Here is a 25,953-nt window from a genome sequence, read left to right as displayed (position 1 = left end):
AAGACTTAATCGTCTAGAGTAAAAGATCCATGGCAACCCTAAATGACTCAACCTTTAGAGAAGGGCAATCCACAACTAGACCACCATTTTTCGATGGTAATGACTATGCTTATTGGAAAACTAGAATGAGAATCTATTTGCAAGCTTTAGATTATGAAATTTGGGAAGTTGTTTGTGATGGTCCATTCATGCCTATTTTAAAGATAAAGTAAGAGATGATATTCCTAAACCATCGAGTCAATGGAGTGAGTTAGAAAAGAGAAAAATGTCTCTAAACTCCAAGGCTATGAATGCTTTGTTTTGTGCCTTTGATAAGAAAGAATTCCATAGAGTATCTAGTTGTGAAAGTGCACAAGAGATATGGAACAAACTTGAAGTTGTCTATGAAGGGACAAATCAAGTAAAAGAGTCTAAAATCAGTAGATACACTCGTCAATATGAGTTGTTCCAAATGGAACAAAATGAAAATGTGTATTCTATGTATACTAGATTCACGGACATAGTGAACACCCTAGGTGCCTTAGGGAAAACCTTCTCAAATAGTGAGAAAGTTAAGAAAATCATTAGGTCACTTCCAAAAGAATGGAGACCTAAAAGAACCGCCATTGAAGAGGCCAAAGATTTAAATACTTTACCTCTTGATGATTTAATTGGTTCTCTTATTTCATATGAAGAGGATTTAGCTGCAGAAAAAGGACATGAGGAGAAGAAGAAAAGCATTGCTCTCAAAGCTTCAAAATATGAGAGTAATGAGGAAAGTGAACTGGACGATGAAGAGCTAGCCATGCTAGCAAGGAAGTTCAGAAAATTCTTCAAGAAAATTGGAGAGCGAAGAAATTTCAGAAACTTCAAGAACCATAGGGAGAAGAAGGAGGCAATCACATGCTATGAATGCAAAAAGCCTGGACATATAAGATCGGAGTGCCCACTTATCAACAAACTCAAGAAGAAAGCAATGGTTGCAACTTAGGATGATAGTGAGGACAAATCAAGTGATGAAGAAGGATCGCAAGAAGTATCTAACCTAGCACTCATGGCAATAGGAGAGGATGATGATTTCAATGAGGTAAGTGATCCCACCTATGATGAATTGTATGATGCTTTTAAAGATTTGCATAATGAGTTGATGAAGATTGGTAAAAAGAATGTATGTCTTAAAAAAGAAATGGCAAAACTTAAAAATGAAAATGAATCTCTCAATGCAAGAATTGTATGCCTAGAAGTAGGGAACAAAACATTGCATGATGAAATTGCATTATCAAGTGAGAAACCTAGCATCTTACATGAGCATTTAGAATCACACATAGATGAGTTGAAAAATGAGAATGAAATGCTCAAGAAGAAGAGTAATGAATTGAATGAAATTGTTTTGAAATTTACAAATGGGCAAAAGATGTTGGATAATATGCTTAACTCACAAAAATGTGTTTTTGATAAAGGAGGACTTGGATATAAGCCTAACTTGAAGCAAAAGTATTATAAGAATTATTTTGTTAACGCTACCTCCACAAATGATCATAAGATTATATGTCATTATTGTAATCAAAATGGTCACATGAAATATAGATGTCCCGTAAAAAGGAATGCATATTATGGTGTCAAATGCATTTGGGTTCCAAAAGGAACCGTTGCTAACTCTCAAGGACCCAAAAAGCTTTTGTTACCTAAAACTTGAGACTTTTTCTTGTAGGGCTTGAAGAAGAAGAAAAATAAATGGTACTTGGACAGCGGTTGTTCAAGGCACATGACTGGAAACTATGCATGGTTCTCAAACTTCACCAAAATTGAAAATGGTGGAGATGTATCTTTTGGAGACAACTCAAAAGGAAAAATTCTTGGAATTGGAAATGTTGGTAAAGTCTCTTCAACTCTAATTGAGAATGTATGTTTGGTTGAGAACTTGAAACACAACTTAATTAGCATTAGTCAATTATATGACAAAGGTTATAAAGTTATCTTTGATAAATTTAGTTGTGTTATTGAGAACTCATGTGATAGCAAAACCTTATTTGTTGGAAATAGATGTGGTAATGTTTATATCATTGACATAGAATGTGCATCTACTCTTGATAAATGTTTTTCGGCATTGCATGATGATTGTTGGTTATGGCATAGAAGGTTAGGACATGCAAGTATGGATTTGATTTCAAAAATTTTGAAAGATGATTTAGTTAAAGGTCTTCCGAAAATTGGTTTTCAAAAGGATAAGATTTGTGAAGCTTGTCAATTTGGAAAACAAATTAAAACTTCTTTCAAGAATAAAAACCATATTTCTACTTCAAAACCACTTGAACTTCTTCACATAGATCTTTTTGGGCTATCTAGATATGCAAGTCTAAATGGCAAATATTATGCATTTGTGATAGTGGATGATTATTCTAGATATACATGGGTATTATTCTTAGCCAATAAGGATGATGCTCTTGATGCTTTTAAAGTGCTTTGTAAGAAATTACAAAATGAAAAAGGGCATGGTATTGTATGCATTAGAAGTGATCATGGAGGAGAATTTGAAAATCATGCATTTGAGATTTTTTGCAATAATCTAGGCATTGAGCATCAATTTTCATCACCTAGAACTCCACAACAAAATGAAGTTGTTGAGAGAAAGAATAGGTCTATTCAAGAAATGGCTAGGACCATGTTAAATGAAAATGCATTACCAAAATATTTTTGGGCCGAAGCCGTCAACACCGCTTGTTATGTTTTAAATCGGGTGTTGATTAGACCTAATCTTAATAAAACTCCATATGAGCTTTGGAAAGATAGAAAACCCAACATTGGTTATTTCAAAGTTTTTGGATGCAAATGCTTTATTTTAAACACAAAAGATAATCTTGGTAAATTTGATTCAAAATCTGATGTTGGCATCTTTCTTGGATATTCAAATTCAAGCAAAGCTTATAGAGTTTATAATAAAAGAACTTTAGTTGTGGAAGAATCCATGCATGTTACGTTTGATGAGTCTAACCCCTCCTCTGTAGAGAAAGGAGTTACTAATGATGATGCAGATGGAGATTTACAAGAAGAATCATCAAAAGAGATTCAAGAGAATACATCACACGAAAATCAAGAGGATAGACAAGAAGAGCAAACAAATACGGAGCTGGAGCAACAAGAAGGTATTTCTCAAACACTCACCAAGGAGTGGAGGTATATCTCTTCTCATCCTAAAGATGTAATTTTAGGAGATCCCTCACGAGGTGTTACAACTAGATCATCTCTTAAGAATACTTGTGAGCATAATGCATTTATCTCTCAAATTGAACCCAAATCCTTTGCGGATGCGGCAAAATGATGAATCTTGGATTATGGCAATGCAAGAGGAGTTAAATCAATTTGAAAGAAACAATGTGTGAGAATTAGTTCCTAAACCGGAACATCAATCTGTCATAGGTACTAAATGGGTGTTTAGAAATAAGATGGATGAATCCGGTGTGGTTGTAAGAAATAAAGCTAGATTAGTGGCTCAAGGTTACAACCAAGAAGAAGGAATTGATTTTGATGAAACCTTTGCTCCTGTAGCAAGGTTAGAATCCATTAGGATGTTGTTAGCATATGCATGTCATAAAGATTTTATTTTATTTCAAATGGATGTGAAAAGTGCTTTCCTAAATGGGTATATTATGGAAGAAGTGTATGTAAAACAACCCCCTGGTTTTGAAAATGAAAAATTTTTAAATCACGTTTATAAGTTGCTTAAAGCCTTGTATGGATTAAAACAAGCACCTAAAGCATGGTATGATAGACTTAAGAATTTTCTGTTGGAAAATGACTTTTCAATGGGTAAAACGGATACTATTCTATTTATGTTGATGATATTATTTTTGGTTCTACTAATGAGTTGTTATGTAAAGAATTTTCATCGTGTATGAGCAAAGAATTTGAGATGAGTATGATGGGAGAGTTGAAGTACTTCCTTGGACTTCAAATCAAACAAAACGAGGAATGAATCTTCATAAATCAAGCCAAGTACGTAAAAAATCTACTCAAACGATTCGGCATTGATGACTCGAAGACCAAAAATACACCAATGAGCACAACAACCAAGCTGGACAAAGATGAAAAAGGCAAAGAAGTGGATATCAAAATGTATCGAGGTATGATTGGATCCCTACTTTATTTGACTGCAAGTAGACCCGATATCATGTTTAATGTATGTTTGTGTGCAAGATTTCAGTCATGTCCCAAGGAATCCCATTTGCTTGGTGTTAAAAGAATTTTTCGTTATTTGAGTGGAACCATAGATATTGGCCTTTGGTATCCTAGGGGAACTCATATAGATTTAACATGTTATTCGGATGCGGACTTTGCTGGTTATAAAGTGGATAGAAAGAGCACTAGTGGTACTTGCTATATTCTAGGACACTCTCTTGTTCCATGGTTTAGCAAGAAACAAAATTCTGTCGCACTTTCAACTACCGAGGCTGAATATATAGCTGCCAGAAGTTGTTGTGCACAAGCACTTTGGATTAAACAAACACTTAGAGATTATGGTATTAATCTTGAACAAATTCCTATTAAGTGTGATAATACTAGTGCCATAAATCTTTCAAAGAATCCCATTCAACACTCTCGCACCAAGCATATAGAAATAAGACATCATTTCTTGAGAGATCATGTTCAAAAGAGAGACATTGCATTAGAGTTTATTTCTACGGAAAAACAACTTGCCGATATTTTTACAAAACCTCTTTGCGAAGAACAATTTTTCAAAATTCGGCATGAACTTGGGATGATGAAATTTTCACATTAACATCTTCATTCATGTTATTGAGTCTATTAACATTGATTGATCTATGACTTGATGTTTTAATTTCTATGGGATGCTCAATCGTAATATATATGTGATGTGTATGTATATTTGAAAATGTATGAATCAATTGTTGCAATACATATATATATATATATGTTCATGAATTATGCATTGAACTGGCACTCAAATCATTCTGGATCAATAAAATGATCTTGAAATGTATTAATAAGTAGCCAAATATCATAATACATGTGCGAAATCATAAGTTGTAGAAAACGGATTGTCGTTATTTCAATAAACGGCTAACCATTTTGGGCAGAAACAATGTAACATTTTCTGGAAGCTATCGGTTTGCCGATAACTATCTATCGGCTCGCCCTCCTGATACAAATTTCTAAGGGGACTCCCTGGATCCTATCGGCTCGCCGTTATTTCTATAAACGGCTCGCCGTTTTGATGAATTTGTTTGGAGGCCTCTCTGGACTCTGTCGGCTCACCGTTTTCTTTATAACGGCTCGCCGTTATCACGCGTTAATTGAACAGTCCTTTGTCTTCCTCCTCATTTCGACTTCCCTTTCTCTCTCTCTCTCTCTTCAGCTCGCGACTGCACCAGTTCTCTACTCTCAAATCCATCACTTTTCTTGTCATTTTTCATCAAATTGAAGCATTACAAACCATTTTTATCTTCTCTAGACCCTTTTAACCGACTCAAATCTTTCTCTTTCATCTAAAATTGAAAAATCTTCCTTTTGAAACCCTAGAACCAGCCGAGCCTTCCTTGCTCAAATTAACCTAAATCTCTTCCTTTTTCCAATCACATTTTCACCCACAATCACTATCTCATCTCTCCAACTTCATTTCCATAAATTTTTTTTTAACACATCCATGGCGGAACGACCACAAAGGCGTGCTCGAACCAAGCACACTACTCCACGCCATTCTAGTCCACCTAGGTCTCCTCCTCAAGACTTCGAGAGTCTTCATTTTTCCGATGCTACCTCTGCTCAGCGTTTTCGTGAGAAGTTCTTTTTCTCTTAACATTTCGGAGTTCTCGGATATTACTGTTTGTGGTCACTCAATTACTCAAATGCTTAGTCATTGGCAGCAAGCTTTAAGCATTAAAGAACCTATTTATGAAAATCTAGTTCGAGTCTTTTATTCAAACATAGATTTCTCCTCTACTAGTCGTGACAAGCTTCATACATTCGTAGGAGGAATTCGCATTGAACTTGATAAACCCGAATTATGTAGTATTCTAGGAATCGTTTATGGAGGGTTAGATCTGTACACCACTAGGAAAGAGTTATCTTTTAGTAATTTTCGTCATGTGGATGGTGTACGGAACATCTGTCGTCGTCGGGATCTTTCCGATGACATCTGCTCTTTGTCCTTTAGGTCTCAACTCCTCCCTTTTCAGATTCGAATACTTCACATTATTCTCCAACACATGGTCACTCCTAGACAGGGTTACACTAATGAGGTCACTAGGCTTGATATTGGTCTATTAGATTCTCTCATCCGTAGACGTCATGTGAGCCTAACCTACACTATTATGTGTCATATGCTATCCACTCCTAAAGTATCCAACCGATCCCTTTCTTATGGCAGCATAATCACTAGGATCCTGAACCACTTTCATGTTCCTATCGTCGAGCCTGTTTTTCTCGAGACTCGTTGTTGTGCAAATTTTAATGTACTCGCAAGCGCACGAATCTATTGTAGTATAGATCTATGGTGACGAGTGTCGATCCCACGAGGAGGTGGATTTTAATTGTGTATAGAATTAATTTTGTAAATGGGTTGTTGGATTTATGGTGGAAATGATTTGGTATATGCTAAAACTTAAATTAAAATGGCGAGAATAAATTCTAAAATTGGAATTGCAATGGCGAGAATAAATTGAAGATAATTCTATTGAAATGACATACTTGGGTATCTGGATCCGTATCAACATGCATCATGGGCTAAATAATCCGTATTAATGCCAATTAAATCATGAGGGGGGAATCCACACCTCATGAACCACGCTCTAATCAATATGGTGCTAAGGGCTTATCGTGCCAAATAATAATAACCTTATACTAGAGAGCCGGTGTAACCAAGGCGGTATCTAGACAAGACTATTATTATTTGTCGATGAGAAGTCAAAACATCCACAAAAATTAGAGGGGAAGAGAAAATAAATTTACCAAATTAAGCCCATGACACATGTTGAGACTTCACCTTCAACCCAAGCTTGAAAGAAAATTAGCCACTCATAATTGAACTAGGGGCAAAATGGGAATTTATTAAAATACGAAGAAAATACAAGATGGAGAAGGAATTACAGAAAATGGATCCCAAAAATGGATTCAGAGATATCAAATTAGGGGGGGGAGGCTCCCTTTTTATAGATACATGGAGTAAATCATGGCCATCGGATTAAAAACAGTTTGGACGCTCAGGATTGCGCCACGTCATCAGTCAACAGTCCACGTTTGACCACGCGGATGAACAGTAACACGGTTTGACCCGACTTTGAACAGTAACGCGGTTTGACCCGGATGAACAGTAACGCGGTTTGGTTGAAAATAATCCTGTGTGATGCATGCACCGTACGCGAGATTTTTCGTCCACTGATATGCTGCCACGTCACCATCAACAGTACATAAGAATTTTAGTCCAACAGGATCGTGACACCTCATCAGTCAATGCCACATCATCGGTCAATGCCACGTCATCATCCGTCTATGTGAACAGTGTCGTGAACAGTAACGTATACAGTACCGTACACGTGAATAGTACCGTACATGTGAATAGTGTCATTTTTCCTTTTATACTCCTCCTAAGGTTTTCGACCGTCCTGAGTTCAAAAGTGATGTCCGTTTTGCCGTCTGATCTCTCATTTATTGTGAAATGACTATAATGCCCCTAAAATACATAAAATACTTAATTAAAATAAAACACATGTAATTAAATCACAAGAAGGTTAAATATATAAAAGTAAGGGTTGTTAGTAAGACTTAAAATGTAAAATGACGGTTTTCTCCTTTATAAATATGCATTTTCTAACACTCAACACTCGTAAGCTCGGACGAGAAATTATTTCTGCCATCGGATTCTTTAAGAAGCGTGGGAAATGGGAAAAGACCACATCCTCCAAAAACGAAGTCACACTGGTTGCACCCGAGGATGATCGCATGCTGAATGATGTCTACTCCGAGGATGAGCTACCTGATTTCTGTCTTGGGGCTAGACCGCGTGTTCCTCGCTGAGCAGCAGCACCAGCAACACCAGCAGCAGATGCACCTCAGGATGACGAGCCTACCGAGACTGCCATCCCTCCTGCGGCATCAGCTATTCCTGAGGATCGCTTCCAGCAGCTTCTCGACCGAGTGGATGCTTTGTCCCAGCAGCAGTAGCAGCTTCGATCTGATTTTGCAACCTTTCGGGAGCAAATTTCAGATCAGCAGATGGAGTTAATTGCGGGACAGCGTCGCATTCTCGGCTACTTTGGTGGTATACTTATATGGAAGTGCTTTTCGTATTTGACTCTATGTATTCTTGAGGATATACTCACATTTCAGGGGAGATTCTGCCCAATTTTTTTTTCCAAACATAAGCCATTTTTTATGATGAAGGGGGAGAGAAATTGGCATGAGTTTATTGGTAATTGGCAAAATAGTATTGGCATAATTTTTTTTTTTATCTATCTGTCGTGTTTTAAAATTTTGAGATTAACTGTTAAATGATTTTTTTTTTAAAGGAGTTAACAAGTCTTTCAAAATTTCACTTAGGGGGAGCACATATTTAGGGGGAGCAAAATTACACTAGTATTATTTTTGAAAAGTTTGTCATCATCAAAAAGGGGGAGATTGTTAACCTAAATAATTCTTCATTGATTTTGATGATAACAAACATGATTAAGTTTTTGGTTAATCTTTTAAGAGTTCAATATAATTTTCTCTATCTTTAACAAAGCCTCATAAAGAATAGTAAAGATTTGGAGTCAAAACAGTCTTCTTGCAAAAATAGCTCACTGCAGTAGTTTTTATGGAAAACGGCAAACCGACATGTGTAATAAACGGCTCGCCGATTTCAAGCAGAAATGGAGATTAGTCTCTGAACGTAAACGGCACACCGACATGTGTGATAAACGGCTCGCCAATATTAACCAGTAGCCTCTGGATCTAAACGGCGAACTGATATGTTACTAAACGGCTCGCTAATATCAACCAGAACTAAAGGGCAGTCTCTAGACATAAACGTCGAACCGACAAAATCGATAAACGGCTCACCGATATCATCCAGTAGCCTCTGGACCTAAACGGCGATCCGACAGGTTTGATAAACGGCTCACCGACATCAACCAGTAGCCTCTGGACCAAAACGGTGATCCGAAAAATTTGATAAACGGCTCGCCGATAGCAACAAGAAGTGAAGTGTAGCCTCTGGACATAAACGGCGATCCGACAATTTGAAAAATCAACCCAACGGTCATATTGACCAGTCAAACGGCGATCTGATATCTATCTAATGGCGATCTGACAGTGTGCAGACAGTCTATAACGGCTAGTTTTCAGCTGTAGCTATAAATAAGCTTATTCAAATTCAAAAAAAAAAAAGATTGATCACAACACGACCTTTGAGCAAATATTCGAGAATACAATCTTCATAAAGCTTAAAACACATTCTTGCTTCATCTATTCACATATTAAGCATCATTGTGTAATCTTATATATTGTGAGAGGCAAAACAATTTGTAATCTTTTACTTTGAGTGATTGTAAGTGTTAGGATACACTTGGGTTAAGAGATTGGGGATAATCTCTTGTTGTAAAGGTTTATTGACACCTTGGAAGTCAAGTGTAAGCATTTGAAGCCTTGGCGGCTTGCTTAGTGGAATCCTCAAGCCCGGAAAGCTTGGAGGCGTGGTCGTAGGCGAGGTTGGCCGAACCACGTAAAAATCTTTGTGTTTGAATCCCTCTTCCTTTATCTTTTTATATTGTGATCAACTTAATTCTTATTGCTTTGAATTTGGATTATATTTGCATTAAGTTTTTCTTTATAAATTGAATAATTTTTAGAAACCCAATTCACCCCCCTCTTGGGTTGCATACTTGTATTTCATGAGAGACACTTAAGGTGAATAGATTGGGGAGATAATCTCTTATTGTAAAGGTCCATTGACACCTTGGAAGTCAATTGTAAACATTTGAAGCCTTGGGTGGCTTGGATAGTGAAATCCTCAAGCCGGGTGAGCTTGGAGGCGTGGACGTAGGTAGGGATAGTCGAACTACGTAAAAATCCTTGTGTTTATTTTTGAAATACTAACTAGGCAACCCAAGAGGGGGGGGTGAATTGGGATTTAAAAATTAAGCTAAATAAACCACAAAACAATCCAATCTAATGCCTTAATAAATTCGAAAACAATAAATTCAATGAAAGCACAATAATAAATGAGCAAGGGAAGAGAAAGCAAACTCAAGGATTTTTACGTGGTTCGGCAATCCCCGCCTACGTCCACGCCTCCAAGCTCACCGGGCTTGAGGATTTCACTAAGCTAGCCTCCCAAGGCTTCAAACGCTTACACTTGACTTCCAAGGTGTCAATGGACCTTTACAACAAGAGATTATCCCCAATCTCTTAACCCAAGTGTATCCCAACACTTACAATCACTCAAAGTAAAAGATTACAAATTGTTTTTCTCTCACACAATATTTAAGATTACAAATCAATGCCCAATGTGTGAATAGATGAAGAGAAAATGTGTTTAAAGCTCTATGAAGATTGTATTCTCGAATATAAGCTCAATGGTTGTGTTGTGATCAAACTTTGTTTGGATTTGAATGAGCTTATTTATAGTTGCAGCTGAAAACTAGCCGTTATAGACTGTCTGCACACTGTCGGATCGCCGTTAACTAGATATCGGATCGCCGTTTGACTGGTCAATATGACCGTTGGGGCTGATTTTCAAATTGTCGGATCGCCGTTATCTAGATGTCGGATCGCCGTTAGTGTCCACAGACTAATCTTCAATTCTGTTAGATGTCGGCGAGCCGTTATCACGAAGTCGGATCGCCGTTAGTGTCCAGAGGCTGATCTTCAATTCTGCTCGATGTCGGCGAGCCGTTAACAAAATGTCGGATCGCCGTTTTCTACAGTGACTGCTACAGTGACTACTACAGTGCACTATTTTGTAAAATAACAGTTTGACCCTCAAACTTTATATAACTGTACTATGGCCCAAAACGGTATGAAACTTTGCAAATAAGTCCAATTTCAGAATTTCTAAATAATACTTTGTTAATCCCAAAACTTTCTGAAATTATGGTATAGCCAAAAATGCTATGACACGTTTCAAATAAGTCCTTTACCAAAATTTCAAGCAATACTTCTTTATTTCAAAGTTTTCAAAATTCTTTCAATTAAACCATAAACTTTGAAAAACAACCAATTTCATAAAATCATTTTTCCATTAAATATGAAACATTTATAATGTGAAAATAATGATTTGTTTAAAAAGAATAAAAACAATCAATTTCATAAAATCATTTTTCCATTAAATATAAAACCTTTAAAATGTGAAAATAATGATTTATTTAAGATGTATAAAAAATAATTTGATCTTAAAAGATTAATCATTCTTAATCTTGTTTGTTATCATCAAAATCAATATTATGGAAACATATATGTTAACAATCTCCCCCTTTTTGATGATGACAAACATTTCATGTATTTAAAGAATGATTCCACAAATTGCTTCCCCTAAATATAATCTTCTTTTACAATTTGCCAATTAGCTAAATTACCATATTTAAATACATGGATTTTTCTCCCCCTCATCATCAAAAAGAAAAAACTTAATTGGCAAAAAAAAAAATAGCAATTTTTTTTTTTTATAAATTCGAAAACATGTATTCTTCTCCCCCTTCATCATAAAAAAGAAAACGTAAAGGAAAATAATAAGAGTAGGAAATTTGTTACCCATGTTGTCCGAATAGAAATTTCGACAAAATCTCCCCCTAACAACAAGCATCACCTCAAATACAAATTTAGTAATATTACTCATAAATTATCATCATATCTCAAAATCATCAAGTACTCACCATAATCACATATCATCAAAATCATCAAAAGAATATTCAAAGTGCATATTATTCTAAAACATATTATATGCTCCCCCTAAATATATGGCCAATTTAAAAAATTAACCAAAATGATATTATCCAAAAACATGTCATATTTGTCTCCCCCTTCACAAAAAATAGATAGATGCAATCAAAACAAGAGCAAAAAAAATAAGTCAATAAAGATATTACCAATTTTGTGCGAGCAAAAATTTCGACATAGTCTCCCCTTAAAATGCACAAATCCTCAAATACACAACATGGTTAAAAACGCTTCCATATAAGCTTAAACAATTATACCAAACCAACAACTCCATCCATTCATCAAGCGACACATATATAATTTTCAAATTCAATATGAATCCATATTTATACCAAAAAGAACATCTCAATGATTAATCAAGAAGCATATAAAAATAAAGCATGCAATTAATTCAAAGAGTCATATTCATTCTAAGAATTCAGAAAAATATCATCCAAATATAAATTATCCAAATATTAAACAACCATCATCCGTAATCCGCAATTAAAACAATTATGCATATGAAAATATAGGTGCATAATACAACCATCCACCATTGTTGGAACAAAAACAAGCTTAAAGATCCAATTTCGGGTTTACAAAAATTGAGTGAAATGGATTTGTTTGAGCCAAGAAAATCGATCCTAGAGATGAATGAAGCTAATAGATGATGTAGATTGGATCAAAAATGGGCTAAAGGAAGCTTGAAAATATAGAGAGAGAAACGGGTAGTTAGGTTTTTTTTATTTTGGGTTTTATGTGGAGAGATGATGAAATCAAGTTTTGAGAGTGAAAATTGAAAGAGTAATGGATGAATAATGAGTTGGATGATTGATTTTAACAAGAAAATGAGTGAAAGATGAAGAGATTTGAGAAAGAAAAATGGAGAACACTATTCACGCGGGAATGGAATGAGGATGGAATGATGGAGAACAAGTGAAGAAATCATGATGGAGAAGTGTTTAATGAAGATGAAATGCATGCGTAATGGTTTAAGAGATTGATCTTGGCATAAAAATGGTTGAGAAATGAAGAGGAATTGATTGGAAATGGAAGAGGGTGGTTCACGGTTTTGAGAGAGAGGAAGAGAACACGTGCAGAAAACTCACGAGAGAGGAAGAAGATGAACAACAACATAAACCACGAATCCGGCTTGCCGGATTTACTAACCGGCTTACCGGTTAATGGGCAGCAAGACACAATTTCACAAACGGCTTGCCGATTCGCTTGGGAAACAAAAAATCCGGAAATCCGGTTCTTGGTCAGAGAGTTGAAAGCCGAAAACGGCTTACCGAAAAACAAAATCCGGTTATCCGATTGTTGTCCCGAGAGCAACCAAAGCTAATCCGGTTTTCTGGATTGAAAATCCGGTTATCCGGAATTTGTTTCGAGAGAAATCAATAAGATTCCGGATGAGTGGAAATGAAATATTTGCTAGCTCTTATACTTGTACTACACACACCATTTCATTTTTGGCCTTAAAAATTGATTAATTTTAAATCATTTTGAGATTTAAAACTTTTCAATAAGCCATTTAGTACATGAGACATAAAATGCATGCAAAATCAAACATATGAAATCGTATCAAACAATTATGTCAATTTTATAAGTGAATGATGATATAACACAATTAACGACACAAGAATTCATGCATATAATTCATTCATCACAGTCATGAAACAATAAGCATCCAACAAGCATACAATCATGAAGCATATAAGCATTCAAAACTTAAGAACATGCAGAAAGGTCAAATTCGGAATAAAAACTGTATTGATTGAGCCAGAAGTAACATGCAAGCTATATACCGTTGGAAAGATAATTAAGTTAGCTTTCCAATAAATTTTACAGAGCTGGATTTGGAGTTCTCTAGAAGGAGTTATGACCAATTCATTACAGCTTGTGCAGACTAGAGATTTTCACAATAATTAAACATATAAGCATTCAAAAGTGAATAAATCAAACACACCACTTAACTATCATGCTTAAACACTTCATAAACATTAACATCAAACAAATCCATCATGATGAGTTGACAAACTATCATCATAAATATATAATCATGCATCATGATAAAGCACTCAATATTAAACACAATGATAATTCTATCATATAAACATACAAGCATACTTTCGCAAACTCATTTATCATGATTCATTCAACAAAATTAATATGGCAAGAATTGTTACCAAAACAATTAAATCATCTTGCCTCATCTTTTTTTTTTCTAGATCATGCTCAAATGATTATCCTCACAAGCTTTCATCAAGGAACTTCTCCACCATTCCTTGATTGTGGTACCTACAAAACAAATTCAAGTTGTGTGCTTTGGTACCCAAATACTCTTGGGTCCTTGAACGTTAGATTTAGTTCCTTTTGGAACCCAAATACATTTGACTCCATAATATACATTTCTCTTAATAGGACAACCAAGCTTCATGTGACCGTTTTGATTACAATAATGACATACAACTTGATTGTTTGTGGAGGTATCCTTAACAAAATAATTCTTATAATATTTTTGTTTCAAGTAAGGCTTATACCCAAGTCCTCCTTTATCAAACACACATTTTTGTGAATTAAGCATGTTATCCAACATCTTTTGCCCATTTGTGAATTTTAAAACAATCTCATTCAACTCATTGCTCCTTTTCTTAAGTGTTTCATTTTCATTTATTAATTCATCAACATGTGATTTCTCATGCTCATGCTCATACGAATAACATTGTTTACTTGTGAATGATGCAATTTTATCATGCAACATTTTATTATCTAACTCTAGTCCTTTAATCTTTTGATTTAATGAATCATTGCATTTTTGTAAAGCATCCTTTTCATTTTTCAAGTTATCTACATATGATTCTAGATGCTCATGTGAAGTGTTAGGTTTCTCATTTGATAATGCAACTTTATCATGCAATGTTTTATTCTCTAATTCTAGGCATGTAATCTTTGCACTTAGAGATTCATTCTCATTTGTGAGCTTTACCATTTTCTTTTTAAGACATGCATTCTTTCTACCAATTTTTATCCAATTATCATGCAATTCTTTAAAAGCATCATATAATTCATCATAAGTAGAAAGATCATTTACCTCATTAAGTTCATCATCCGATTCATCTCCAGTTGCCATGAGAGCTAGATTTGTCATTTCTTGATGTTCTTCTCCATCACTTGTTTCCTCATCGCTATCATCCCATGTGGCTACCATTGCTTTCTTCTTGAGTTTGTTGAGAAGAGGGCATTCCGTTCTTATATGACCGGGCTTCTTGCACTCATAACATTTGATTACTTCCTTCTTCTCCTTTCGGTTCTTGAGGTCTCTAGATTTTCTTCGTTCACCGGATTTCTTAAAAAGTTTTCTAAGCCTCCTAGCCAGCATATCCATCTCCTCCTCATCCAGCTCGCTTTCCTCATCACTCTCATATTTCGAGGCTTTGAGAGCAATGCTTTTCTTCTTCTCCTCATTGCTTCTTTCGGCTGCCATGTCTTCCTCATAAGAAATAAGAGAACCAATTAAATCATCAATAGGTAAGATATTCAAATCTTTAGCTTCCTCAATGGCAGTCCTTTTTGGTCTCCATTCCTTAGGTAACGACCTAATGATTTTCTTAACTTTCTCGCTATTTGAAAAGGTCTTTCCTAGGGCTCCTAGAGTATTCACTATGTCCGTAAATCTAGTATACATAGAATATACACTCTCATTTTGTTCCATTTGGAACAATTCATATTGCCGAGTGTACCTACTAATTTTAGACTCTTTCACTTGATTCGTGCCTTCATAAACAACTTCAAGTTTGTGCCAAATTTCATTAGCACTTTCACAACTAGACACTCTATGAAACTCTTTCTTATCTAGTGCACAAAACAAGGCATTCATGGCTTTGGAATTTAGAGAAGCTTTTCTCTTTTCCAATTCATTCCATTCCCGTGAAGGTTTTGGAATATCTTCCCCAACTCCATTTTTAGTCAAAGGCATAAATGGACCATCACAAACAATTTCCCAAATTTCATAATCTAAAGCTTGTAAATAAATTCTCATCCTAGTTTTCCAATATGGGTAGTCATTACCATCAAAGAACGGTGGTCTAATTGTGGATTGTCCTTCCCTAAAGGTTGAGTCATTATAGGTTGCCATGGATCTTTAACTCTAGACGGTTAAGTCTACACAAGAGCACCTTGCTCTGATACCAAATGAAATACTAACTAGGCAACCCAAGAGGGGGGGTGAATTGGGATTTAAAAATTAAGCTAAATAAACCACACAACAATCCAATCTAATGCCTTAATAAATTCGAAAACAATAAATTCAATGAAAGCACAATAATAAATGAGCAAGGGAAGAGAAAGCAAACTCAAGGATTTTTACGTGGTTCGGCAATCCCCGCCTACGTCCACGCCTCCAAGCTCACCGGGCTTGAGGATTTCACTAAGCTAGCCTCCCAAGGCTTCAAACGCTTACACTTGACTTCCAAGGTGTCAATGGACCTTTACAACAAGAGATTATCCTCAATCTCTTAACCCAAGTGTATCCCAACACTTACAATCACTCAAAGTAAAAGATTACAAATTGTTTTTCTCTCACACAATATTTAAGATTACAAATCAATGCCCAATGTGTGAATAGATGAAGAGAAAATGTGTTTAAAGCTCTATGAAGATTGTATTCTCGAATATAAGCTCAATGGTTGTGTTGTGATCAAACTTTGTTTGGATTTGAATGAGCTTATTTATAGTTGCAGCTGAAAACTAGCCGTTATAGACTGTCTGCACACTGTCGGATCGCCGTTAACTAGATATCAGATCGCCGTTTGACTGGTCAATATGACCGTTGGGGCTGATTTTCAAATTGTCGGATCGCCGTTATCTAGATGTCGGATCGCCGTTAGTGTCCACAGACTAATCTTCAATTCTGTTAGATGTCGGCGAGCCGTTATCACGAAGTCGGATCGCCGTTAGTGTCCAGAGGCTGATCTTCAATTCTGCTCGATGTCGGCGAGCCGTTAACAAAATGTCGGATCGCCGTTTTCTACAGTGACTGCTACAGTGACTACTACAGTGCACTATTTTGTAAAATAACAGTTTGACCCTCAAACTTTATATAACTGTACTATGGCCCAAAACGGTATGAAACTTTGCAAATAAGTCCAATTTCAGAATTTCTAAATAATACTTTGTTAATCCCAAAACTTTCTGAAATTATGGTATAGCCAAAAATGCTATGACACTTTTCAAATAAGTCCTTTACCAAAATTTCAAGCAATACTTCTTTATTTCAAAGTTTTCAAAATTCTTTCAATTAAACCATAAACTTTGAAAAACAACCAATTTCATAAAATCATTTTTCCATTAAATATGAAACATTTATAATGTGAAAATAATGATTTATTTAAAAAGAATAAAAACAATCAATTTCATAAAATCATTTTTCCATTAAATATAAAACCTTTAAAATGTGAAAATAATGATTTATTTAAGATGTATAAAAAATAATTTGATCTTAAAAGATTAATCATTCTTAATCTTGTTTGTTATCATCAAAATCAATATTATGGAAACATATATGTTAACAATCTCCCCCTTTTTGATGATGACAAACATTTCATGTATTTAAAGAATGATTCCACAAATTGCTTCCCCTAAATATAATCTTCTTTTACAATTTGCCAATTAGCTAAATTACCATATTTAAATACATGGATTTTTCTCCCCCTCATCATCAAAAAGAAAAAACTTAATTGGCAAAAAAAAAAATAGCAATTTTTTTTTTTTATAAATTCGAAAACATGTATTCTTCTCCCCCTTCATCATAAAAAAGAAAACGTAAAGGAAAATAATAAGAGTAGGAAATTTGTTACCCATGTTGTCCGAATAGAAATTTCGACAAAATCTCCCCCTAACAACAAGCATCACCTCAAATACAAATTTAGTAATATTACTCATAAATTATCATCATATCTCAAAATCATCAAGTACTCACCATAATCACATATCATCAAAATCATCAAAAGAATATTCAAAGTGCATATTATTCTAAAACATATTATATGCTCCCCCTAAATATATGGCCAATTTAAAAAATTAAGATAGATGCAATCAAAACAAGAGCAAAAAAAATAAGTCAATAAAGATATTACCAATTTTGTGCGAGCAAAAATTTCGACATAGTCTCCCCTTAAAATGCACAAATCCTCAAATACACAACATGGTTAAAAACGCTTCCATATAAGCTTAAACAATTATACCAAACCAACAACTCCATCCATTCATCAAGCGACACATATATAATTTTCAAATTCAATATGAATCCATATTTATACCAAAAAGAACATCTCAATGATTAATCAAGAAGCATATAAAAATAAAGCATGCAATTAATTCAAAGAGTCATATTCATTCTAAGAATTCAGAAAAATATCATCCAAATATAAATTATCCAAATATTAAACAACCATCATCCGTAATCCGCAATTAAAACAATTATGCATATGAAAATATAGGTGCATAATACAACCATCCACCATTGTTGGAACAAAAACAAGCTTAAAGATCCAATTTCGGGTTTACAAAAATTGAGTGAAATGGATTTGTTTGAGCCAAGAAAATCGATCCTAGAGATGAATGAAGCTAATAGATGATGTAGATTGGATCAAAAATGGGCTAAAGGAAGCTTGAAAATATAGAGAGAGAAACGGGTAGTTAGGTTTTTTTTATTTTGGGTTTTATGTGGAGAGATGATGAAATCAAGTTTTGAGAGTGAAAATTGAAAGAGTAATGGATGAATAATGAGTTGGATGATTGATTTTAACAAGAAAATGAGTGAAAGATGAAGAGATTTGAGAAAGAAAAATGGAGAACACTATTCACGCGGGAATGGAATGAGGATGGAATGATGGAGAACAAGTGAAGAAATCATGATGGAGAAGTGTTTAATGAAGATGAAATGCATGCGTAATGGTTTAAGAGATTGATCTTGGCATAAAAATGGTTGAGAAATGAAGAGGAATTGATTGGAAATGGAAGAGGGTGGTTCACGGTTTTGAGAGAGAGGAAGAGAACACGTGCAGAAAACTCACGAGAGAGGAAGAAGATGAACAACAACATAAACCACGAATCCGGCTTGCCGGATTTACTAACCGGCTTACCGGTTAATGGGCAGCAAGACACAATTTCACAAACGGCTTGCCGATTCGCTTGGGAAACAAAAAATCCGGAAATCCGGTTCTTGGTCAGAGAGTTGAAAGCCGAAAACGGCTTACCGAAAAACAAAATCCGGTTATCCGATTGTTGTCCCGAGAGCAACCAAAGCTAATCCGGTTTTCTGGATTGAAAATCCGGTTATCCGGAATTTGTTTCGAGAGAAATCAATAAGATTCCGGATGAGTGGAAATGAAATATTTGCTAGCTCTTATACTTGTACTACACACACCATTTCATTTTTGGCCTTAAAAATTGATTAATTTTAAATCATTTTGAGATTTAAAACTTTTCAATAAGCCATTTAGTACATGAGACATAAAATGCATGCAAAATCAAACATATGAAATCGTATCAAACAATTATGTCAATTTTATAAGTGAATGATGATATAACACAATTAACGACACAAGAATTCATGCATATAATTCATTCATCACAGTCATGAAACAATAAGCATCCAACAAGCATACAATCATGAAGCATATAAGCATTCAAAACTTAAGAACATGCAGAAAGGTCAAATTCGGAATAAAAACTGTATTGATTGAGCCAGAAGTAACATGCAAGCTATATACCGTTGGAAAGATAATTAAGTTAGCTTTCCAATAAATTTTACAGAGCTGGATTTGGAGTTCTCTAGAAGGAGTTATGACCAATTCATTACAGCTTGTGCAGACTAGAGATTTTCACAATAATTAAACATATAAGCATTCAAAAGTGAATAAATCAAACACACCACTTAACTATCATGCTTAAACACTTCATAAACATTAACATCAAACAAATCCATCATGATGAGTTGACAAACTATCATCATAAATATATAATCATGCATCATGATAAAGCACTCAATATTAAACACAATGATAATTCTATCATATAAACATACAAGCATACTTTCGCAAACTCATTTATCATGATTCATTCAACAAAATTAATATGGCAAGAATTGTTACCAAAACAATTAAATCATCTTGCCTCATCTTTTTTTTTTCTAGATCATGCTCAAATGATTATCCTCACAAGCTTTCATCAAGGAACTTCTCCACCATTCCTTGATTGTGGTACCTACAAAACAAATTCAAGTTGTGTGCTTTGGTACCCAAATACTCTTGGGTCCTTGAACGTTAGATTTAGTTCCTTTTGGAACCCAAATACATTTGACTCCATAATATACATTTCTCGTAATAGGACAACCAAGCTTCATGTGACCGTTTTGATTACAATAATGACATACAACTTGATTGTTTGTGGAGGTATCCTTAACAAAATAATTCTTATAATATTTTTGTTTCAAGTAAGGCTTATACCCAAGTCCTCCTTTATCAAACACACATTTTTGTGAATTAAGCATGTTATCCAACATCTTTTGCCCATTTGTGAATTTTAAAACAATCTCATTCAACTCATTGCTCCTTTTCTTAAGTGTTTCATTTTCATTTATTAATTCATCAACATGTGATTTCTCATGCTCATGCTCATACGAATAACATTGTTTACTTGTGAATGATGCAATTTTATCATGCAACATTTTATTATCTAACTCTAGTCCTTTAATCTTTTGATTTAATGAATCATTGCATTTTTGTAAAGCATCCTTTTCATTTTTCAAGTTATCTACATATGATTCTAGATGCTCATGTGAAGTGTTAGGTTTCTCATTTGATAATGCAACTTTATCATGCAATGTTTTATTCTCTAATTCTAGGCATGTAATCTTTGCACTTAGAGATTCATTCTCATTTGTGAGCTTTACCATTTTCTTTTTAAGACATGCATTCTTTCTACCAATTTTTATCCAATTATCATGCAATTCTTTAAAAGCATCATATAATTCATCATAAGTAGAAAGATCATTTACCTCATCAAGTTCATCATCCGATTCATCTCCAGTTGCCATGAGAGCTAGATTTGTCATTTCTTGATGTTCTTCTCCATCACTTGTTTCCTCATCGCTATCATCCCATGTGGCTACCATTGCTTTCTTCTTGAGTTTGTTGAGAAGAGGGCATTCCGTTCTTATATGACCGGGCTTCTTGCACTCATAACATTTGATTACTTCCTTCTTCTCCTTTCGGTTCTTGAGGTCTCTAGATTTTCTTCGTTCACCGGATTTCTTAAAAAGTTTTCTAAGCCTCCTAGCCAGCATATCCATCTCCTCCTCATCCAGCTCGCTTTCCTCATCACTCTCATATTTCGAGGCTTTGAGAGCAATGCTTTTCTTCTTCTCCTCATTGCTTCTTTCGGCTGCCATGTCTTCCTCATAAGAAATAAGAGAACCAATTAAATCATCAATAGGTAAGATATTCAAATCTTTAGCTTCCTCAATGGCAGTCCTTTTTGGTCTCCATTCCTTAGGTAACGACCTAATGATTTTCTTAACTTTCTCGCTATTTGAAAAGGTCTTTCCTAGGGCTCCTAGAGTATTCACTATGTCCGTAAATCTAGTATACATAGAATATACACTCTCATTTTGTTCCATTTGGAACAATTCATATTGCCGAGTGTACCTACTAATTTTAGACTCTTTCACTTGATTCGTGCCTTCATAAACAACTTCAAGTTTGTGCCAAATTTCATTAGCACTTTCACAACTAGACACTCTATGAAACTCTTTCTTATCTAATGCACAAAACAAGGCATTCATGGCTTTGGAATTTAGAGAAGCTTTTCTCTTTTCCAATTCATTCCATTCCCGTGAAGGTTTTGGAATATCTTCCCCAACTCCGTTTTTAGTCAAAGGCATAAATGGACCATCACAAACAATTTCCCAAATTTCATAATCTAAAGCTTGTAAATAAATTCTCATCCTAGTTTTCCAATATGGGTAGTCATTACCATCAAAGAACGGTGGTCTAATTGTGGATTGTCCTTCCCTAAAGGTTGAGTCATTATAGGTTGCCATGGATCTTTAACTCTAGACGGTTAAGTCTACACAAGAGCACCTTGCTCTGATACCAAATGAAATACTAACTAGGCAACCCAAGAGGGGGGGTGAATTGGGATTTAAAAATTAAGCTAAATAAACCACACAACAATCCAATCTAATGCCTTAATAAATTCGAAAACAATAAATTCAATGAAAGCACAATAATAAATGAGCAAGGGAAGAGAAAGCAAACTCAAGGATTTTTACGTGGTTCGGCAATCCCCGCCTACGTCCACGCCTCCAAGCTCACCGGGCTTGAGGATTTCACTAAGCTAGCCTCCCAAGGCTTCAAACGCTTACACTTGACTTCCAAGGTGTCAATGGACCTTTACAACAAGAGATTATCCCCAATCTCTTAACCCAAGTGTATCCCAACACTTACAATCACTCAAAGTAAAAGATTACAAATTGTTTTTCTCTCACACAATATTTAAGATTACAAATCAATGCCCAATGTGTGAATAGATGAAGAGAAAATGTGTTTAAAGCTCTATGAAGATTGTATTCTCGAATATAAGCTCAATGGTTGTGTTGTGATCAAACTTTGTTTGGATTTGAATGAGCTTATTTATAGTTGCAGCTGAAAACTAGCCGTTATAGACTGTCTGCACACTGTCGGATCGCCGTTAACTAGATATCGGATCGCCGTTTGACTGGTCAATATGACCGTTGGGGCTGATTTTCAAATTGTCGGATCGCCGTTATCTAGATGTCGGATCGCCGTTAGTGTCCACAGACTAATCTTCAATTCTGTTAGATGTCGGCGAGCCGTTATCACGAAGTCGGATCGCCGTTAGTGTCCAGAGGCTGATCTTCAATTCTGCTCGATGTCGGCGAGCCGTTAACAAAATGTCGGATCGCCGTTTTCTACAGTGACTGCTACAGTGACTACTACAGTGCACTATTTTGTAAAATAATAGTTTGACCCTCAAACTTTATATAACTGTACTATGGCCCAAAACGGTATGAAACTTTGCAAATAAGTCCAATTTCAGAATTTCTAAATAATACTTTGTTAATCCCAAAACTTTCTGAAATTATGGTATAGCCAAAAATGCTATGACACTTTTCAAATAAGTCCTTTACCAAAATTTCAAGCAATACTTCTTTATTTCAAAGTTTTCAAAATTCTTTCAATTAAACCATAAACTTTGAAAAACAACCAATTTCATAAAATCATTTTTCCATTAAATATGAAACATTTATAATGTGAAAATAATGATTTATTTAAAAAGAATAAAAACAATCAATTTCATAAAATCATTTTTCCATTAAATATAAAACCTTTAAAATGTGAAAATAATGATTTATTTAAGATGTATAAAAAATAATTTGATCTTAAAAGATTAATCATTCTTAATCTTGTTTGTTATCATCAAAATCAATATTATGGAAACATATATGTTAACAATCTCCCCCTTTTTGATGATGACAAACATTTCATGTATTTAAAGAATGATTCCACAAATTGCTTCCCCTAAATATAATCTTCTTTTACAATTTGCCGATTAGCTAAATTACCATATTTAAATACATGGATTTTTCTCCCCCTCATCATCAAAAAGAAAAAACTTAATTGGCAAAAAAAAAAATAGCAATTTCTTTTTTTATAAATTCGAAAACATGTATTCTTCTCCCCCTTCATCATAAAAAAGAAAACGTAAAGGAAAATAATAAGAGTAGGAAATTTGTTACCCATGTTGTCCGAATAGAAATTTCGACAAAATCTCCCCCTAACAACAAGCATCACCTCAAATACAAATTTAGTAATATTACTCATAAATTATCATCATATCTCAAAATCATCAAGTACTCACCATAATCACATATCATCAAAATCATCAAAAGAATATTCAAAGTGCATATTATTCTAAAACATATTATATGCTCCCCCTAAATATATGGCCAATTTAAAAAATTAACCAAAATGATATTATCCAAAAACATGTCATATTTGTCTCCCCCTTCACAAAAAATAGATAGATGCAATCAAAACAAGAGCAAAAAAAATAAGTCAATAAAGATATTACCAATTTTGTGCGAGCAAAAATTTCGACATAGTCTCCCCTTAAAATGCACAAATCCTCAAATACACAACATGGTTAAAAACGCTTCCATATAAGCTTAAACAATTATACCAAACCAACAACTCCATCCATTCATCAAGCGACACATATATAATTTTCAAATTCAATATGAATCCATATTTATACCAAAAAGAACATCTCAATGATTAATCAAGAAGCATATAAAAATAAAGCATGCAATTAATTCAAAGAGTCATATTCATTCTAAGAATTCAGAAAAATATCATCCAAATATAAATTATCCAAATATTAAACAACCATCATCCGTAATCCGCAATTAAAACAATTATGCATATGAAAATATAGGTGCATAATACAACCATCCACCATTGTTGGAACAAAAACAAGCTTAAAGATCCAATTTCGGGTTTACAAAAATTGAGTGAAATGGATTTGTTTGAGCCAAGAAAATCGATCCTAGAGATGAATGAAGCTAATAGATGATGTAGATTGGATCAAAAATGGGCTAAAGGAAGCTTGAAAATATAGAGAGAGAAACGGGTAGTTAGGTTTTTTTTATTTTGGGTTTTATGTGGAGAGATGATGAAATCAAGTTTTGAGAGTGAAAATTGAAAGAGTAATGGATGAATAATGAGTTGGATGATTGATTTTAACAAGAAAATGAGTGAAAGATGAAGAGATTTGAGAAAGAAAAATGGAGAACACTATTCACGCGGGAATGGAATGAGGATGGAATGATGGAGAACAAGTGAAGAAATCATGATGGAGAAGTGTTTAATGAAGATGAAATGCATGCGTAATGGTTTAAGAGATTGATCTTGGCATAAAAATGGTTGAGAAATGAAGAGGAATTGATTGGAAATGGAAGAGGGTGGTTCACGGTTTTGAGAGAGAGGAAGAGAACACGTGCAGAAAACTCACGAGAGAGGAAGAAGATGAACAACAACATAAACCACGAATCCGGCTTGCCGGATTTACTAACCGGCTTACCGGTTAATGGGCAGCAAGACACAATTTCACAAACGGCTTGCCGATTCGCTTGGGAAACAAAAAATCCGGAAATCCGGTTCTTGGTCAGAGAGTTGAAAGCCGAAAACGGCTTACCGAAAAACAAAATCCGGTTATCCGATTGTTGTCCCGAGAGCAACCAAAGCTAATCCGGTTTTCTGGATTGAAAATCCGGTTATCCGGAATTTGTTTCGAGAGAAATCAATAAGATTCCGGATGAGTGGAAATGAAATATTTGCTAGCTCTTATACTTGTACTACACACACCATTTCATTTTTGGCCTTAAAAATTGATTAATTTTAAATCATTTTGAGATTTAAAACTTTTCAATAAGCCATTTAGTACATGAGACATAAAATGCATGCAAAATCAAACATATGAAATCGTATCAAACAATTATGTCAATTTTATAAGTGAATGATGATATAACACAATTAACGACACAAGAATTCATGCATATAATTCATTCATCACAGTCATGAAACAATAAGCATCCAACAAGCATACAATCATGAAGCATATAAGCATTCAAAACTTAAGAACATGCAGAAAGGTCAAATTCGGAATAAAAACTGTATTGATTGAGCCAGAAGTAACATGCAAGCTATATACCGTTGGAAAGATAATTAAGTTAGCTTTCCAATAAATTTTACAGAGCTGGATTTGGAGTTCTCTAGAAGGAGTTATGACCAATTCATTACAGCTTGTGCAGACTAGAGATTTTCACAATAATTAAACATATAAGCATTCAAAAGTGAATAAATCAAACACACCACTTAACTATCATGCTTAAACACTTCATAAACATTAACATCAAACAAATCCATCATGATGAGTTGACAAACTATCATCATAAATATATAATCATGCATCATGATAAAG

The 25,953-nt window shown here is 34.6% G+C and overlaps 1 protein-coding gene across 1 annotated transcript in view; it reads left to right on the top strand.

The window, feature by feature from the left end:
- Positions 1–1,033: 1,033 nt before the first annotated feature.
- LOC18033127 (RPM1-interacting protein 4) overlaps positions 1,034–25,953 on the top strand; it is a 72,347-nt gene continuing 47,427 nt past the window's right edge. The window contains exon 1 of the mRNA XM_024186715.1: positions 1,034–1,066. Coding sequence (XP_024042483.1) covers positions 1,034–1,066 — 33 coding nt within the window. The remainder of the gene's footprint in view (positions 1,067–25,953) is intronic.

This window comes from Citrus clementina, unplaced genomic scaffold (assembly GCF_000493195.1).
Source record: "Citrus clementina cultivar Clemenules unplaced genomic scaffold, Citrus_clementina_v1.0 scaffold_9, whole genome shotgun sequence".
Classification (NCBI taxonomy): Eukaryota; Viridiplantae; Streptophyta; class Magnoliopsida; order Sapindales; family Rutaceae; genus Citrus; species Citrus x clementina.
This window is presented reverse-complemented; position numbering and strand designations above follow the sequence as displayed.